This window comes from Mizuhopecten yessoensis, unplaced genomic scaffold (assembly GCF_002113885.1).
Source record: "Mizuhopecten yessoensis strain PY_sf001 unplaced genomic scaffold, ASM211388v2 scaffold2711.2, whole genome shotgun sequence".
Classification (NCBI taxonomy): domain Eukaryota; kingdom Metazoa; phylum Mollusca; class Bivalvia; order Pectinida; family Pectinidae; genus Mizuhopecten; species Mizuhopecten yessoensis.
In genome coordinates, this window is record NW_018485984.1 from 2,608,662 (window position 1) to 2,628,719 (window position 20,058).

General features: G+C 35.0%; 1 protein-coding gene across 1 annotated transcript in view; it reads left to right on the top strand.

Annotated features, from left to right (window-relative positions):
• The window catches only part of LOC110445091 (xaa-Pro aminopeptidase ApepP-like), a 31,713-nt gene that overhangs the window by 4,036 nt on the left and 7,619 nt on the right, over positions 1-20,058 (top strand). The window contains exons 6-18 of the mRNA XM_021489479.1: positions 1,745-1,891; positions 2,784-2,879; positions 3,130-3,217; positions 3,533-3,647; positions 3,814-3,879; positions 4,289-4,411; positions 4,687-4,773; positions 5,478-5,528; positions 6,881-6,942; positions 7,102-7,251; positions 7,767-7,830; positions 7,957-8,026; positions 8,458-8,562. Coding sequence (XP_021345154.1) covers positions 1,745-1,891; positions 2,784-2,879; positions 3,130-3,217; positions 3,533-3,647; positions 3,814-3,879; positions 4,289-4,411; positions 4,687-4,773; positions 5,478-5,528; positions 6,881-6,942; positions 7,102-7,251; positions 7,767-7,830; positions 7,957-8,026; positions 8,458-8,562 — 1,224 coding nt within the window. The remainder of the gene's footprint in view (positions 1-1,744; positions 1,892-2,783; positions 2,880-3,129; positions 3,218-3,532; positions 3,648-3,813; positions 3,880-4,288; positions 4,412-4,686; positions 4,774-5,477; positions 5,529-6,880; positions 6,943-7,101; positions 7,252-7,766; positions 7,831-7,956; positions 8,027-8,457; positions 8,563-20,058) is intronic.

Below are 20,058 nucleotides of genomic sequence, written 5' to 3' on the forward strand. Positions count from 1 at the left end.
GGTATATAGTTACCACAGCTATATAGTTACCACAGGTATATAGTTACCACCGGTATATAGTAATCGCAGGTATATAATTACCACCGGTATATAATTACCAAAGGTATGTAGTTACCAACGGTATATAGTTACCACAGGTATATACTTACCACCGGTATATAGTTACCACAGGTATATACTTACCACCGGTATATAGTTACCACAGGTATATACTTACCACCGGTATATATTTACCACAGGTATATACTTACCGCCGGTATATAGTTACCACAGGTATATAGTTACCACAGGTATATAGTTACCACAGGTATATAGTTACCACCGGTATATAGTAATCGCAGGTATATAATTAACACCGGTATATAATTACCAAAGGTATATAGTTACCAACGGTATATAGTTACCACAGGTATATACTAACCACCGGTATATAGTTACCACAGGTATATACTTACCACCGGTATATAGTTACCACAGGTATATAGTTACCACAGCTATATAGTTACCACAAGTATATAGTTACCACCGGTATATAGTTACCACAGCTATATAGTTACAACAGGTATATAGTTACCACCGGTATATAGTTACCACCGGTATATAGTTACCACAGGTATATAGTTACCACCGGTATATAGTTACCACAGGTATATACTTACCACCGGTATATAGTTACCACATGTATATACTTACCACCGGTATATACTTACCACATGTATATACTTACCACCGGTATATAGTTACCACAGGTATATACTTACCACCGGTATATAGTTGCCACAGCTATATAGTTACCACAGGTATATAGTTACCACCGGTATATAGTTACCACCGGTATATAGTTACCACAGATATATAGTTACCACCGGTATATAGTTACCACCGGTATATAGTTACCACAGGTATATAGTTACCACCGGTATATAGTAATCGCAGGTATATAATTACCACCGGTATATAATTACCAAAGGTATATAGCACCAACGGTATATAGTTACCACAGGTATACAGTTACCACAGGTATATAGCTATCAACGGTAATAGTTACCACAGGTATATAGTTACAACAGGTATATACATGTAGATACCACCGGTATACAGTTACCACTGGTACATAGTTACCAACGGTATATAGTTACCACCAGTAAATAGAAATCATTAGTCTGTAACTGACGCCTGTCTATAAGGATTACCTGTCTATAATGATTACCTGTCTATAAGGATTACCTGTCTTTGAAATTTACCTGTCTATATCTACAATCTGTCAACCATATGTCCTTTATCCTTAACTGAAACGGCTACTACCTGTTTAAGCTACAAACTGTCTTTGACTACCAAGTGTATGTTAATACCAATTCTGACATTCACCTTAGATTTTTTAAACCCCTATTGCACATCTACATTTCACAGTGTATCACAATGTCACAGGGGCTACATATAGTTCCCTGAAAACTGTAACTACCACCTGCCAAGTGCTACTACCTGTCTATGGGTACCATATGAATTAAGCTATCGTAAATATTTTTAACTTCCAGTTTGATAATTCACCAACGATTGTTCTGTGATTAACACCTAGTTTAACTACTTGTCTTGTGGGTTTTCCATTGAATTTTATTAACAAGTCTGAATTGGTCAATAGAAAACAGATTTCGACGAAAAATATGAATTTTATACATAGTGAGTAAGCATATATTTTTCGATTTTATGTTAGTAATCATGTTTCGAATCCTGATTTTTTATTTAGTCTGGTGGAAGAATTTCGAGCTGAGCTTTGCAAAGGACAATATAACTCTGTTGGGAATAGAAGATGATCTAGTTGACCAGGTGTGGGTCGATGACCGGCCCCCGCAAATCAACGTCACAATCAATGCTTTACCAATACAGTTTGCTGGTAGGTTTAACAATGTAAAATACTAAAAACGTCGTTTGAAGACTTCAAAACCACATCGTCCACCAAAATCTTAATACCATATTTCTTGATGCTTTAAGTTGATATCATTCTGTTTATCAGACAGACGCCATGTTGGCAAGTTCAAGATTTCTGCTCACAATAAGTATTATTATTTAAAGTGAATTATATTGTAGATTTTCAAACACAGCCTTGAGCTAATTGCATATGCATAAAAGGTGTTCATTGTCTATAACAAATACAATTATCTAGCAAATACTATTGGACGGTTTATTCGCGGACTTCTAATTACTAAATATGCTATTTTCTGGAACATACGCAACATGCGACATAAGTAAGAGCTTAATCCCTCTTTACCGTAGTACAACGAGCCATTGCAACAAGACATGAATTTAAAAAAAACCCATAAAAACACGAAAATTGACCATTTTTAGCAATTTTTTAAAATTACTCTACATAATTCAGTTGCTTTAACAGATAAAAATCATAGTGGTCACTTCTTTTCATTTTGGAAGACACTTTTCCAATTTTATTGAAAAATCTTTACTGTTAATGGCATTTGATATTAAAAAACCCAGTCCAATACTGATCGTTCGTGGCACTCAAGAACATCAGTAATGTTGTGTCTCTTGGACATTCACGTTATTTTCAAGGAGAGGCCAGTAGTAAAACATGTTTGTTCTATTTGTTTTGTCGTGATAACCCCTAAAATTATTATGCAAAAGGCGATATGAACACGTTCATATGCATATACATATGAATAATAGTAATAACGAATGAAAAACAATCAGCACCCATGACTTTTATCCCACATTGTAGACAAACTTAACCTTGATTAAAACGCACTAAAACGTATTGATACTTCATGTTACAGGTAGAAGTTGGCAGGATAAGATGAGGGATGTCCTCGAGGAAATGACCAAAGCAGGGGTGGACGTACTTGTGGTGTCAGATCTCGATGAGAACCCATGTAAGTGTATTTCAAACCATTGATGTCATGGTAAATCATCTATAAATTCAGTTCAGACATGATAACATCAACCCTTATTTTTTACTTACCTTTATAGTTTCAAATAATAGCGATGTTACAACATTCACGAAGGATTTGTACACATCGAACATATGCATATTTTTTATCTAAATGTTTGTTGAATGAAAAGTCTTTATTAATTTTAGCTTGCCACATTTAATCAAATCAAAACTATGTTTTACTCTACCAGGGCTGTTCAACATGCGAGCTTTTTCGTTTGGCTTCGATCCATTCTTCTATTCCTTTGCTGTGATAGAAAGACGGACACGTATTACAAGGTAACCAGTGGGAATGTGATCTTAATATTGTCTTTATACTCTCTTCTCAAAGGAAATAAAGAGCGTTTGTCCATCTGGTGAAGAAACATTGTATTAAATGTACGTCGTCATAATTATGATTTGAGAATCGTTTGACCAGAAAGTTTTCAGGAACACCAGTAAACTGAACGACTAGGAGTACAACAGTACTAGTGATCCGAGTAAATTGTAGTAGTACGTAGTGACAAGCAACGCTCAGTCGCTATATCTATCCCAATCTGTTCGGAATCTCTAGCTCAAGTGAAATACAATACAGAATTGTTTCTCATCTCGCAGGTTATATATCCTTGACCACAAGTCTATGCTTTCTGGGAGACCCTCGGATCCTGAAGTTCATATGACGCTAGAGAACCACTTGGATATAGGAGATGGGCGATGTTCTGTAATGGTGGTAAGAAACATTGATGTATAATATTCTTTAAGTAGTACCGAAATGTAAGAAACATTATGATCTCTGTAACTAAACAAGTAGTTATCTCTATATATCTGAATTTGAAAGACTTATAAGACGAGTTACATACTGTTGTGCACTGTTTTACCTTCACATTTCTGTACAGACAGAAAATGGTTACATAGAAAGTCCCTATTCAGCTGACGAATGTTCACAGAACCCTATAGTACAGGTAGGTCCGTTCTATTATTCGTTCTGTTGTTTATCATTCGCCTATCACATAATTACCGTGATATAAAGTGAATGTAAAACGGAGTCTTTCACAATGTCAAAACTATTTCTAGGATTCTGAAATGAATGATAACGCAATTAAAATTCTATATTTAATGTTGTTATAATTAATATATGCTTGTCTTGTCAAATTTGCAATCTGCTATCAATTTTTCGAATATTATATCAACTATGTTTACTGACCAACATGTTAAATCGATTATAAGTCTACAAATATTGACCGTATTTTTACTTTAATACACACATCGAACACCATTAGAAATAGCTCTAAATCTACGCAAAATAAGCGTTTCATACCTAGCATACAGTTACCATCCTACCTAAAATCTTCTTTTGTTCGCTCTGTTTAGACCCGGGAGTACAATGTAAAGGATGTTGTCAAGGACGTAACGAGACTTGCGTCAATTCCACAAACTCGGAAAGTCTGGTTATCGCCCTACTGCAGCTACGCCCTCTACTCAGCTGTCCCTAAAGTAGGGTTCATGAGTACAGTTTCATACAGTATACGATGACATTTGTTTCCCTGCAATAAATCTTCATTGTGTTAATAGAACAAAAAGGAAAGTCGGGGAAAAGGTTTTTGTTAGTAATTTATTACCTGAGGGTATAAGTAATATAAGCAATTAACAATGTATGAAATTACTATTTACACAACTAACTATAAAAAAGCAAATCTTACCCATTTATAATCATGTCTGTTCAGATTGCTGTACTATCCTCACTGCCGATTGTCTTCTGGTCTTTTCAGGTCAAGATCTATCAGGACAATACACCTGTGCGTATTCTGAAATCCGTTAAAAACCCTGTAGAAATCAAAGGCATGGAAGACGCAAACGTACGTTGTTTCTTCGCATATTCCTGACCTATTTGCTTTGCATTTATGTGTAAACAAACCATTCGATAAGTGCTTAGACAACTACTGTCTTGTCTGTTCCATTTAATATGAATTACCTGTTAAAATGAATGGGATCTCATTTTCTAACCAGACTTAAAAGCTTACCATAATTCACTCAACTCGCTTGATGGTTCCTAGAAAGTATTAGTAAATTTTACCTAGTTACAAAACTGATATTTAAAAATAATTCTTCTTTTATTAGCATGTGTATGTTGAAAAGATAAACAAGAATCGACTAGATTTACATTGTAAGGAGAAGTTTATGTTTGAACTAATTATTTTCGAATTTTCGATTTTCTCATTTCTTGCAGAACTACTGCATTAAGTTTAAAAATCATGAAAAGCACATTAAATAATAAAAAAAAAAATTAAATAACAGAAAGGCAACTTTAATGCGATTGACAGTATTTGTATAGTAGTAAAAGTATTGTCTTAAACAGAATTCCAGGAAGGCCTGTACATCGATAGAAGCAATGTTTACTTAATGGACGTTCTGATAGTATCGCTGTTATAACACTAGCAAATGAAAAGCACAATCGCCTCATCAATTGTTTGTAACTGTTATCATTCTCTTTTGCTCAAAACTGAGCTCCGAAATATACATATAATTATATGATATGATAATGATACATCTGTTATTGTAGCTCCAGGATTCTGTTGCCGCCATTCGATTCTTTGCTAAGTTGGAAAAAGAGGTAAAGTGTGTAAAGGTCATACTATTATGGTGTATCTTTCAAAACGTTTTTGTCGAAATGTATCCCTTCTACATATAAATACGTAAAGAATGGAAGCTTGTGAATGAGTTGTACATGTAGAGAGAATAGTTAAGCTTGTATTCGTTGCTTGATAATTTTATGGTGGTATATTTCAGTCATATAGCACTTTGAAATGGGAAATTGCCATATCGCCAAATAAGAACGGTATTCTCTTGTCTGCAGTTATATTTAATAATAATGATTCGAGGTTATGATGTACCGCTTTATCACAACCTAGTTCGTCGGTCGTCTCATAGCGGTTCATAAATTATTATCCGTAGTTATAGGGCCTTTGCAACCAGCCAATATCTTTCTCGTCTCCATGGGGAGCATACAGCCGGTGCTGCTATTTCGGCGCTCACAGCTAGCATTCTACAATTCTAGCACTGCCCAACCACGTACTCATTTCCAGCTGAGTAGACAGGAATAAGCTGAGTAAAGTATGTTGTTCAAAGATACAACACAGTGCCGTGCCGTGACTCGAATCCACAACCCTTCGGTCACGAGCCCGGCGTCCTACCACACGACTACTGTGTCTCCTTGTTAATACTTAAAAGATGAACGTAACATACACATATGTTATTGCATCTTTAAAATGGACAGAGTATGCCAGAAATAAATCTAACTTCATCATACAGCTATTCCGTCCTTTTAGGACTCATCGGTAATCGGAATTGTGTATACTAATGCTAAAACAGAACACTCAAACAAGCCAACACATTTCAGTTAGATGGTGGATAAAATTACATTTTGCAACTTCAATATATTTTAATGTGTGAGCATCCTCGATATCAAGGGGTTACGCTCCATTTTGCTCACTACACACCTGGAATATGTCATAGAAAAATCGAAGGCTCGGTGTGCGCCACCTTGTTAATGAGACAGGAAGACTAGTTCGATCCTTTGATGAGCATCATAAGAATCTCGCGGTCACGTAACTGTAAAATTGACAGGCTTTGAAGTCGGGCGTCTCTCCTTTGTAATCTTCAAAGGACAGGTATCAGCCTAGCGATTGGTCAGTTGTTTTTACCTGAGACCAATCAAACAGCTATATTCGTCCCTTCAAATTTGCTAAGACATATTCCAGGGGTGTAGAGAGCGAAAGTGAGCCTAACCCCTGGATATCGAGGATGATGTGTGAGGAACAAAGATCACAAAACGGATCATACACTAAATGACTAATAGAAGAAAAGAATACACAAATAATAGAACTTTATTAATAAATCTTGGAAGCATTTAGATAAAATACAGTTCACAAAAAATTCTGATTCTGGGTTGTTTCGGAATTGAAGGTGAAACAAGGAAAGAATTGGACAGTGTATGACGCCTTTCATGAGATTCACAACTACAGAAAGTAAGTTACATTTCGCCGATGTTTTTTCATTTAATGTCCTTTTCATGCTAATAACTACATTGATTTAAAAATATTCTATCTAAACTACCTTCCAGAATCCGTCTGAAATTTGAGTTTTTAGCCTTATATACACTAACTGTGTTATGTGTTTCCCAACAGACAAATCCCCTACTTCCGGGCCCCAGCATTTAGGACACTCACCGGTAGTGGTCCGACTGCTGCACCAATTTATAACATGCCGACACCGGAGGATTCCCAACCAATAACATCTGAACATATTTTTATGCAAGATTCGGGGGGTCAGTACCTGTAAGTAGAGATAGATATTTATTCCATTTTTTATATTTTCAAATGCGAACTCCTTTTGGCGCTTTATTTCATATTTGTAGAAATTATTAAGCATTAAACTGCAATCTGTTTGGAGTTATAGTCCGATGATTCTGAACGAGATTACAGACAAATCAAATTGACTTTCAATAAACTAAACGGCAATCAACCGGTATAAGTCATCTATAACCAACATTATAACGTCATCGCTAAAGTGTCGTCATAATGATTACTTAAAAATTATTGTCTAATAAATCACATTTTTTTTGTTTATGTAGTTGCAATGTGGAGCAAATATAAATATATGATTTTGAGGTTTTAAGAGGTATTGTTTATTTCTTATCGACTACGACTCCCGACTTCATCCCGCGTATAAATATTGTGTTTTACCCTATATTACAAATGACCGATTTATTTAAGAGTTGAATAATTGTACCTGCGATTTAACAAATTAACTGATATAAGCACTGCTTTCAATTAGCAACATTATTCTACAGGAATACTGGAACGACGGATATGACAAGATCCTTCCACTTCGGAATTCCGACAGAGGCGGAAAAGGTTTGCCTCAAATTTATTTTATAGTGTAACCATACCATACATATTTGATATAGGCGTTTCTATATTTTAATCGATGATAGCTTAAGCTTTTTTAACTCTAAGATACAAATACATATTATCTTACAGGACATTTATACGCGAGTATTAATGGCCCATATCAACATGGCAAAGCTTGTCTGGCCCGAAGGACGCACAGGTATGAAAACAAATTATCTTTTTAAATAATCTCCTCTGTATGTTCAAATAACCACTAGAGAATGCTTTTATGTTACTGTAGTTTGACAGGGGCTGGGGAAAACCATTTATCAGGTAGATCAGTGGGTACGAGGAACTGTTATATAAATACCAAAAAGTAATCGAAGACTGATTCGGGATCCAGGGTTAAAATACCAGTCTTTTTCTTTAACTTTATATTTTAAAAAACAGCCTCTGAAGGTTTTTGTTCCGTTTAAATTGATTTAGAGAAGATATCATCCGGTCAGTAAAATGTTATAGCATACAATTATTGTATTACGTTGTGGTACGTAGTGGTAGTGGTTCGACAATATCAAGATGTATCTGTAAGATAGATCGCTTTTTATATGTGATGTACACAAAACCCTCCGTTTGTCATTGTTTATTATTTAGGTCATGATATTGATGCCACAGCCAGAGAACCACTTTGGGAGCTAGGGTTGGATTACTCTCACGAGACGGGTCACGGTATCGGAGCCTATGGGGGAGTCATAGAAGGTAATACCTTTGTCAAGCTTCGTATGAAATCAAATCACGTATTGCTGTAAGTAAAGTCAGTTATATGAATGTGTTTTCTCATATGACTTTCACAAATAAGAACTGTTCGTCAACCCTTTCATTCATTATATAAATTGCACATATCATATATAAAATGACACAATAAATAACATCTATACATGTAGTATTTTACTTAGTACACAGTGTCATGAACTTCTTCGCTTATTTTTGTCTGTTGATCGAAGCGAGCTCTTGTGTTCATATGGCGAGAGTCATGCATGGCCGATACACGCTTTCAGCAAAGGGGTTCGTTGCAGGGGTCTGGAGTGCACATGTGCTATGCTGATGTGGGTCTCGGAACATATATGTGTGCTGTGACCCATATCAGTGTAGCATGTGTGTGTTTCGGACATTTGTGGAAAGCCACCGTGCTCTCAGCATGACAGCTATAGACGTTGTTGTTAGCTCCCCTAGATATTTTATAAGATAGCACAACACGGTTATAAACATAGGCATTTCTTTTGACTATATTGTAGTAAGTACTATTTTTATTATTATGACAAGCTAATCGAAACATAATTTATAAAATACACTCCATGTCCGCCACAGCAAAAAAATGAATGCACGAATTTAATTATGAAAATAAATGCATATATAAACAATAGGCAGACAGGTTTAGGTTTTCCTTTGTCAATAATGTTAGATTGTCATCAAATATATATATAATCGCATTGAAGTTGAATAGAATTGTCAGGAAAGAAGCATTTTGATAACAACACCTCTTTTTAAGTATGGTTAGTTATGGTGATAGAGTTGCAATTTCAACTATGTCTTATTCATGATGCGGACTGAGACCATTGTGGTAGCATATGTGTAAACTGTCCATGCCAAGCAATTGTATTGTATAGCGTTGGTATCTCTACTGTTTACATGTTATAGATACCAAATTGGTCAGCAGGACCACACTCAATCATGGTTTCACTAGTGCAGTAAATGTATTTCCATGTCCAAACGCGCTAAATGTAGTATGTGACATTCCGTCATACCAAGATATGTATGTTTATTCAGTTCTGTAGTGCTAAGTTAAACATTGTAGTCGTTTATGGCAATGACAAAGAAGATGAACAAAGGGCCTTAACTCTGTATGTGTGGGGCTTAGTAGTAGGTGCCTATCCATGATGCAAGAATGCCTTAGATATAAACAATTATAGAAGTTATGGCTTGGACAAAAACTTAAGTCACAAAATGTATAACTCTGCCAGTAAATAGATTTTGGCCCAGGATTATAAATGTAGAATGCTCACTATTCCGTACTAAGATTTGTTGTACAAGTGTTAGGGTCTGACAAAGAAAAAAACAAAACGTAAGTACTCCGTCTTGCAAATTTGTAAGTTTCCCAGATCTACGATATTAGTTGTGAGGTAAGGATCCCAAATATTCAAAGTTATGACCCAGGGACTGAGTTTATAGGTGGGCCTATGCTTGTATTATTGTAAATTTTGTTAACGGTGATCTCAACCAATTCCAAGTTATAACCTCTTTTGGTCCCCACCTTTCAGTTCCCCAGAGGTTACTCCTTCCATTTGTACAATTTTGGATCCCCACCATCCATCGATTTGAATGATTCAAGTCAAGTTTAGTTTACTTCCAATCAATGGCTAAGAAGAAAAATATTGTGTGAAGTAAAGTTGACAGATTACAGGGAGATATCATTGTACAGCACAAATACAATCGCTTTGTCCTTAATTTGGACCGTGCGAGCTTAAATTGGGACAACATTCAGGTAGCTGCAACTCTTCTATTTGTGTAATATTTATTTTCAATTCAGGATTTTGCTTGTCACTGTCTTTGTATGGCCTGTGTAAAGATGTGTCTCCTCCCACACATGCAGGCGGTGCTTCAGTGTCCTCATTCATTAGCTGTTAGTGAAACACTAAGATAAATTTAGCATTATTTAGGGAAATTTGGTTCAGGAGAGCTTATATTTATTATCCTACTATATAGGAATGGTCTGGTGGTATTTATACTGCATGTTGATTTCAGGACTCAACTTATGCATCTATGCATATACAGTATACCTATTTATGTAATTATTCAAACCATGCTTAGATCTATAAGGCGCCATAAACTTAGATCTATAAGGCGCCATAAACGTAGATCTATATGGCACCGTACACTTAGATCTATAAGGCGCCATAAACTTATATCTATAAGGCGCCATAAACTTAGATCAATATGGCGCCATAAACTTAGATCTATATGGCGCCATAAACTTATATCTATATGGCGCCATAAACCTAGATCTATAAGGCGCCATAAACTTAGATCTATATGGCGCCATAAACTTAGATCTATAAAGCGCCATAAAACTTAGATCTATAAGGCGGCATAAACTTAGATCTATAAGGCGCCATAAACTTAGATCTATATGGCGGTTTTAAAAAGTAAACAATCTTTCATGTTCTCAAATTTATCATACAGAAAACTGCATTCTTGTCTCATCAATAGCATGTTTTAACTTTAAGTGACGAAAATAAGATCTAACATGATAATTGCCAAATATTTATTTCTTAATGTGGTTGTTATGGCTGTAGTTTGCAAGAAGTCTGAATGACATCTTTATGCTTCGATGCTTAAAGAGCTTTAAAACATATCTGGTAAATCTAACTATGACGATGTAGTCACGTTTTCAGTCTATGCAATATGATGTTCTGTATTTCAATTATGTTATAAAAGAAGACTTTTTTTAGCTGAAACTCACCAAATGGATGCAATTATCAATTTATTCTTAAAAATATATCAAACAGGAGAGGTATAATAGGCTGGGAAGGTCTTTTATCAGGGAATCATATTTTCTTTAATAGCGTTTGATAGCAGAGGCTAGTCCATGGTATTGGAGAAAGTTTGTGTTGGTTAGTTTAATTCAGATATGTTTACACAGAAATGTTCATATATACGAAATATATAAACATACACCTCACTATATAGGCAGTTGAAGATGCATGCATAGTTATTGGCAGTAAGACACAGGTAGCGATATTTGATTGATCCTTGACTACAGTAACATGACATATACATACACACACTCTCACACACACACAACTACAACTACTCGTGGTTCACCATAACACTCGCCATCCATCATTATTTAAACTCAACATTACAACATTCATCAACATAAACATACAATAGAATGACATCGGCATCATTACACTCAGTCATCCTCATTCTGTCATAATTACACTCATCATCAACATAAACATACAATAGAATGACATCGGTATCATTACACTCAGTCGTCCTCATTATGCCATAATGACACTCATCATCAACATAAACATACAATAGAATGACAGCATCATCATTACACTCAGTCATCCTCATTCTGTCATAATGACACTCATCATCAACATAAACATACAATAGAATGACATCGGCATCATTACACCCAGTCAACTTCATTCTGCCATGATGACACTCATCATCAACATAAACATACAATAGAATGACATCGGCATCATTACACTCAGTCGTCCGCATTATGCCATAATGACACTCATCATCAACATAAACATACAATAGAAAGACATAGGCATCATTACACTCAGTCGTCCGCATTATGCCATAATGACACTCATCATCAACATAAGCATACAATAGAATGACATCGGCATCATTAGACCCAGTCATCCTCATTCTGCCATAATGACACTCATCATCAACATAAACATGCAAAAGAATGACATTGGCATCATTACACTCAGTCATCCTCATTCTGCCATAATGACACTCATCATCAACATAAGCATACAATAGAATGACATCGGCATCATTAGACTCAGTCATCCTCATTCTGCCATAATGACACTCATCATCATCATCAACATACAATAGAATGACATCGGCATCATTACACCCAGTCATCCTCATTCTGCCATAATGACACTCATCATCAACATAAACATACAATCGAATGACATCGGCATCATAACACTCAGTCATCCTCATTCTGCCATAAAGACACTCATCATCAACATAAACATCCAATAGAATGACATCATCATCATTACACTCAGTCATCCTCATTCTGCCATAATGACACTCATCATCAACATAAACATACAATAGAATGACATCGGCATCATCACACTCAGTCATCCTCATTCTGCCATAATGACACTCATCATCAACATAAACATACAATATAATGACATCGGCATTATTACACTCAGTCATCCTCATTCTGCCATAATGACACTCATCATCATCATCATCAACATACAATAGAACGACATCGGCATCATTACACCCAGTCATCCTCATTCTATCATAATGACACTCATCATCATCAACATACAATCGAATGACATCGGCATCATTACACTCAGTCATCCTCATTCTGCCATAATGACACTCATCACCAAAACATAAACATCATTATCATCATGTCATAATGACACTCTTCAACATCATAATATCATAAAACATAAATGACATCATCATTTTTACACTCAGTAATCCTCCTCATCCTTCTCATGTCATCATCTTCATCGTCATCTTCATCATGTCATCTTGACAACAATCATAATTATCATCAACATCATCAACATCATCATCATCAAACACGATAATCATCTTCATCATCTATATGGCGGTTTTAAAAAGTAAACAATCTTTCATGTTCTCAAATTTATCATGCATAAAACTGCACTCTTGTCGCATTAATAGCATGTTTTAACTTAAAGTGACGAAAATAAGATCTAACATGATAATTGTCAATTTTTATTTCTTAATGTGGTTGTTATGACTGTAGTTTGCAAGAAGTCTGAATGACATCTTTATGCTTCGATGCTTAAAGAGCTTTAAAACATATCTGGTAAATCTAACTATGACGATGTAGTCACGTTTTCAGTCTATGCAATATGATGTTCTGTATTTCAATTATGTTATAAAAGAAGACTTTTTTTAGCTGAAACTCACCAAATGGATGCAATTATCAATTTATTCTTAAAAATATATCAAACAGGAGAGGTATAATAGGCTGGGAAGGTCTTTTATCAGGGAATCATATTTTCTTTAATAGCGTTTGATAGCAGAGGCTAGTCCATGGTATTGGAGAAAGTTTGTGTTGGTTAGTTTAATTCAGATATGTTTACACAGAAATGTTCATATATACGAAATATATAAACATACACCTCACTATATAGGCAGTTGAAGATGCATGCATAGTTATTGGCAGTAAGACACAGGTAGCGATATTTGATTGATCCTTGACTACAGTAACATGACATATACATACACACACTCTCACACACACACAACTACAACTACTCGTGGTTCACCATAACACTCGCCATCCATCATTATTTAAACTCAACATTACAACATTCATCAACATAAACATACAATAGAATGACATCGGCATCATTACACTCAGTCATCCTCATTCTGTCATAATTACACTCATCATCAACATAAACATACAATAGAATGACATCGGTATCATTACACTCAGTCATCGTCATTCTGCCATAATGACACTCATCATCAACATAACCATCATTATCATCATGTCATAATGACACTCTTCAACATCATAATATCATAAAAAATAAATGACATCATCATCTTTACACTCAGTAATCCTCCTCTTCCTCTTCCTCATGTCATCATCTTCATCGTCATCTTCATCGTCATCTTCATCATGTTATCTAGACAACCATCATAATTATCATCATCATCATCATCAACATCATCATCATCAAACACGATAATCATCTTCATCATCATCAACAACATCATCACCATTATTCTTTCCCAACTTAGATATTATTGTAGTGATTTAAAGTTTGATTTGCATTATGACTGATAGGCCAGTATGTACTTGTTCATATGGATTGGAAACAGTCTTTCATTTTTTTCTAGAATGTCCTATTTACTATGATTTGCGTATTAATTTGTTCAACTCACTCAGTTAATATGCCTTTGACCATAACCATATCGGTATTGACATTATTCCACATGGCTGTCCTTGTTGTGAAGGTAAAACAAACAGATTAATGCTTCGTGATATACATTACTTAATAGGGAAATCCAAACGTTTTAACTTTTACAAGATCGAGAAAGCCATTATATTGACAAAAACTGTAAATTTCTATGAAAACAGTTGAACATGGCTGTGAGTTTATTTGATTATGTAATAAATACATATTTTCACTAATTTATTTTGTGCTTCTCTACACAACGTTTTACTTATACTTTTGATAATTGTACATATCGGGTTAATTCTGTAGATTAAATAGTAGATTAAATAGTTACATATAAATACATTAATACCGATTAAGGTGGTGATAACCTGTGCATTACTTGCATATGGACTTTTGGCCTATCTATCTAACTGTATCGAATTTAACTCATGTATACACGTGTAACTATACTAATAAATAACTATATTCATGTTTTGTATGTGTGTATGTCCTATATTGTATTGTAAGTAATCAAAAGTGAGTTACCTCCCTTTAATTACTTTATCGTTTACATTTATGTATTTTCATTTCAAAATATCTATAAAATGTATTTAGCTAAAGTTATATAATATTCTTGTAACACTCTAGCCACCTATGGAAAGAATTTACATAGGCTTGCCTGTTATTCGATCCATTTGACCATAACACCATGTCANTCATAAAAATACATTAATACCGATTTAGGTGGTGATAACCTGTGCAGTACTTGCACATGGACTTTTGGCCGATCTATCTAACTGTATCGAATGTTAAATAGTAACTCATGTGTACACGTGTAATTATGATAATTAATAACTATATTCATGTTTTGTATGTGTGTATGTCCTATGTTGTATTGTAAGTAATCAAAAGTGAGTTACCTCCCTTTAATTACTTTATCGTTTACGTTTATGTATTTTCATTTCAAAATATCTATAAAATATATTTAGCTAAAGTTATATAATATTCTTGTAACACTCTAACCACCTATGGAAATAATGTATATAGGCTTGCCTGTTATTCGATCCATTTGACCATAACACCATGTCAATAAAATATGTTGACATTATCATCTTAATACCTCCTCCTCCTCCTCCTCCTCATAACAATAAAAAGAAATCATCAGTTGAGAGAGAGAGAGAGAATTTGGAAGCATTTTGCGGTGGGAGGGATTCAAACTTGTACAAATGGTGAATCCCCTTCCTCCCCTGGGGACTGAGGGGCAGGGAATCTTTCTCAGTTGACGGGGCTCAAATTTGTGCCAGTTGAAGGGTTGAGGCCAAGGGGTAGCACCAAAACCTTAACATGGCAATGATTAAGATCCTCTTAAAAATCATATACATATGTTACTTCTTATATACTCTGTATACCACTCTTTGTATACTATGTAGACCATTTGGTTGGCAATAAAATATGTTTAAACTAAACTAAGTGGTATACAGAGTGTGATAAATACAGAGCATACGAAGATTGTTAAACAGCTGTACATAATATAGAAAAGGGGTTTAAAAAGTTGTATACATAGTATACATATGTAAAACATTAACCACTTCCATGTACTCTGTATACTACCTTTTTATACTTTGTATACATAATACTATCTTAACATATTCTGTATACTACCTTTTTATACTTTGTATACATAATACTATCTTAACATATTCTGTATACTACCTTTTTATACTTTGTATACATAATACTATCTTAACATATTCTGTATACTGTTTCTATAGTTAGATATGCATATGAAATAACCCCCTTGAGACTTTGTTTCAAATAATCTATTATAGATCATCTACTTGCTAAAACTTATTGATTATGCTGCAGAATAAGCTCACATTATTGCATTTACCTCATAAAGAGTCATCATTTATGGGGTATGGGTATCATTTATATACAGCCTCACAGTATAAGCTACCTGTATATATCATCTCTGTTATATATAGTGTATTGACTCGTGTTCCAGAAGGTACAATGTACATGATAAGGAAAGTGAACATGGTATGTACACCATCTTAACATAATGCATAATTACATACACAAAACTTGTATATAATTATATGGTGTGTATGTCATACCTTGCACAAGCTGTATTTTAATTAAAGTGTGTGGACAGTGTCTGCATACCTTTTGCACAGGGTGTGCAGTGTTGTACATGGTGTGTATTGATGTATATTGTATGACTAAACATAATGGATTGAGGTGTTTACCTAAAGTTAAGTAGGTATTTACCTCATGTAAAGGGTGTTTATTATTTTTAATGCAATTTCTTACCTTTGCTGTAGTGGAACACAATTCTTTGTTTCCCACAGATGAATATTCTTTCACTCGAGTTCATCTTCTGAACAAGCGATCAGACTTTCATTGGGCCAGACCATTGGGGTGCCAATAGAGGAATGTAGGGTGTAAAGCTATGAGTGCTTTAAATGCTGATTCAGATCCCTCACCCTGTACCATATCAATACATCCATGCTTACAGGACGGGATCCAGGGTCCTGCTAGAAACTTAGTTCCCAAGTATTACATGAAATCAGTTGAGATCCCTTCGATACCGGTATGCTACTGGGGCATGCAGAGAAAACACACTCATGCTACCAAGATAGTGCTCTAAATGGAGCCCACCCCACTCCTGAAGACTTACTCTGTGGGTCATAACATGAAAATTGTTGAGATCTCCAAGCTGATATTTCTTCTATGGTGATCGACAGGTTTTAAACCAAAAATAAAATTCCATGTGAGCTATTTATTAATGTCCATGTGCTTCTTGTTCTAGAGAGGCCACAATAAGGGGACATGACAGGGAAACACCCAACACAACAGAGCAGCATGATGTTATGTTTCTTAGGCACGTGATCATTATGAACCAGTCAGACAACTCTTACATAGATGAAGTATAATAATACCTTAACTACAGACCATATGGACACGATTAATGGGAGTTGTATACCTGATATGTGGATACTTGATGTATATGGGTAATTGGGTATATCTGATGTATAGAAGGTGTATACCTGATGTATGGTATGTATGGGAGGTGTATACCTGATGTGTTGGAGGTGTATATCTGATGTATGGAATGTATATATATGATGTATTGGAGGTGTATAGCTGATGTATGGGAAGTGCATTCCTAATGTATGGGAGGTGTATTCCTGATGTATGGGATGTATGGGAGGTGTATTCCTGATGTATGGGAGGTGTATTCCTAATGTATGGGAGGTGTATTCCTGATGTATGGGATGTATGGGAGGTGTATACCTGATGTGTTGGAGGTGTATATCTGATGTATGGAATGTATATATCTGATGTATTGGAGGTGTATAGCTGATGTATGGGAAGTGTATTCCTGATGTATGGGAGGTGTATTCCTGATGTATGGGAGGTGTATTCCTGATGTATGGGAAGTGTATTCCTAATGTATGGGAGGTGTATTCCTGATGTATGGAAGGTATATTTCTGAAAAAAATGTCTGTATGAGATATTTAATTGTGAATTTAGTCTTTGAACAAAAATTTACCTAAATAAGTCAAGTTAGATCAAATGTAAAAATAAGCAATTAATATTCTTGGTATAATAAATTGTATTTCATTATAAATTTTCTACATGTTTGGTGGATTTGGTTATACATCTGGATTGCAAAATTTTCTACCACCAAATCTAAATTAGCATAGACAGAAAAATAGGACACAATCTAAACAAACTGCTTGGTTGGGGGAGGTTATTAATTTTATTGACTTGGGGGAATACTGAACAGTTGAACATGTCCTGTCTCTGTCAACTCACAAAATACATTAGCACAAACTTTAAAAGCATAACACAGGATAATCAGCAAAATCAATTAATTTTGCTTACAACAAGCTAGACAAGTGATGTGCATAATAAATGATGATCAAACTAACTAAGTTTTCTGACATCAACTATCTGTATTTGTACCTAAAAAAATTGCTGTAAAATATTATCAACCTGAAACTCTGGAGGCATACCTCTACTATCTACAGGTAAGACACATGTCACAGTTCTTAACCATGACTTCCTTATCAATAATATTAAACACATACAAATTCATGAACATGCTATGGCAGACACACACACCTCTCACAAACCAAACCAAAATATAATTTAACGAGGCTGTGTACGAACAATATAACATAAATCGAAATGAATGTTCAAATCTCACTTTATATTTGAGTATGTGATGAGTGATTCTGCGCTCTTACCGAGTTTGACATCATTACACAGCTGCACTAGGACCACAGGGTTCGTTACAAATGTCTGAAATACACAAATGCTGTGACCCCTATCAGTATAGCATATGTGTATTTCAGACATTTGTAACGAACCCTGTGCTAGGACCAACACCATTTATAAATCCCAAACCAACTACTTTCATTTGTTTCATTATGGTTGAAAAATTATGTGCAGCAAAATTATACACGACAGTGATTCTCACCAATAAGAACGATTTCTTTTAGACTAACAAAACCAACTGGTTGTATATATGTTAATACAATGTTAGTTATACTTGTAGAAAAAATACGCAACTGTGTGTGTGTGGAGCTAGTTTTATACAGCTCCCGTTTATTACGCTCTAGATTTTATCACATAATGTTCTGTATTATCCAATGAATATACCCATGTCATATGTTTAGCGTATTAACCCATGTAATATGAATTATCAGCCCTGCGATTGGTTCTAGGTTTCAATTGTTTCAATTGTAACGTCACGCTTAGGACAAGTACATGGCGCCACAGACATACGCACTGGAGTCAAAATTGCGGCTTTTTACATTTCAAGGTTGCATGAAAATTGTCGTTTTTTACAAATAAATGCAAAAAATCTTGATTATGTGATAAAAAGAATCTTACACTCGTTTTCATTTTATGTAAAATTTATGAAACTCATCACGAATTTTTCATTTTAGGCTCGCTAAATTGAAAAATTCTAAGACTCGCTCCATAAATATCATATGAAATGAAAACTCCTGTAAGATCCTATATATATGTCATTCACGTTTGAAAAATGAAGAAATTTGGAACAGTTTTAGGTTTTATGTTATTCTTGATTAAGAAGGAAATTGTTATCCGAGTTATCTAAGAGCTTGTTATCAGAGCCTGGTATATTCCGACAGAAGCAAACACACTAAAGCTCTTAATAGTAATCGGCAACAGATGTCAAAATCCTGGACTGAAACCGAAATTAATAGTCCCCGCTGGGGTTCCCCCAGGGGTGACTAGAAAAAAAACCTGACAGACTCTTTGCCCTATTTTTTTCTTTTCAATTATATAGAAGGAGAAATATTTACCACTAAATATTTCCACTATTCACAGGGGTTCGTTACAAATGTCTATGTACATGTATGCCATACTGATATGGCCCAGTGGCGGATCCAGAGTTTTTTTTTTAGGCTTCAGGAACCCCCCCCCCACCCTGATTATTTTCTTTAAAAATCATGTATTTTCACCATTTTCCTCAATTTCCCCCCACATGGAA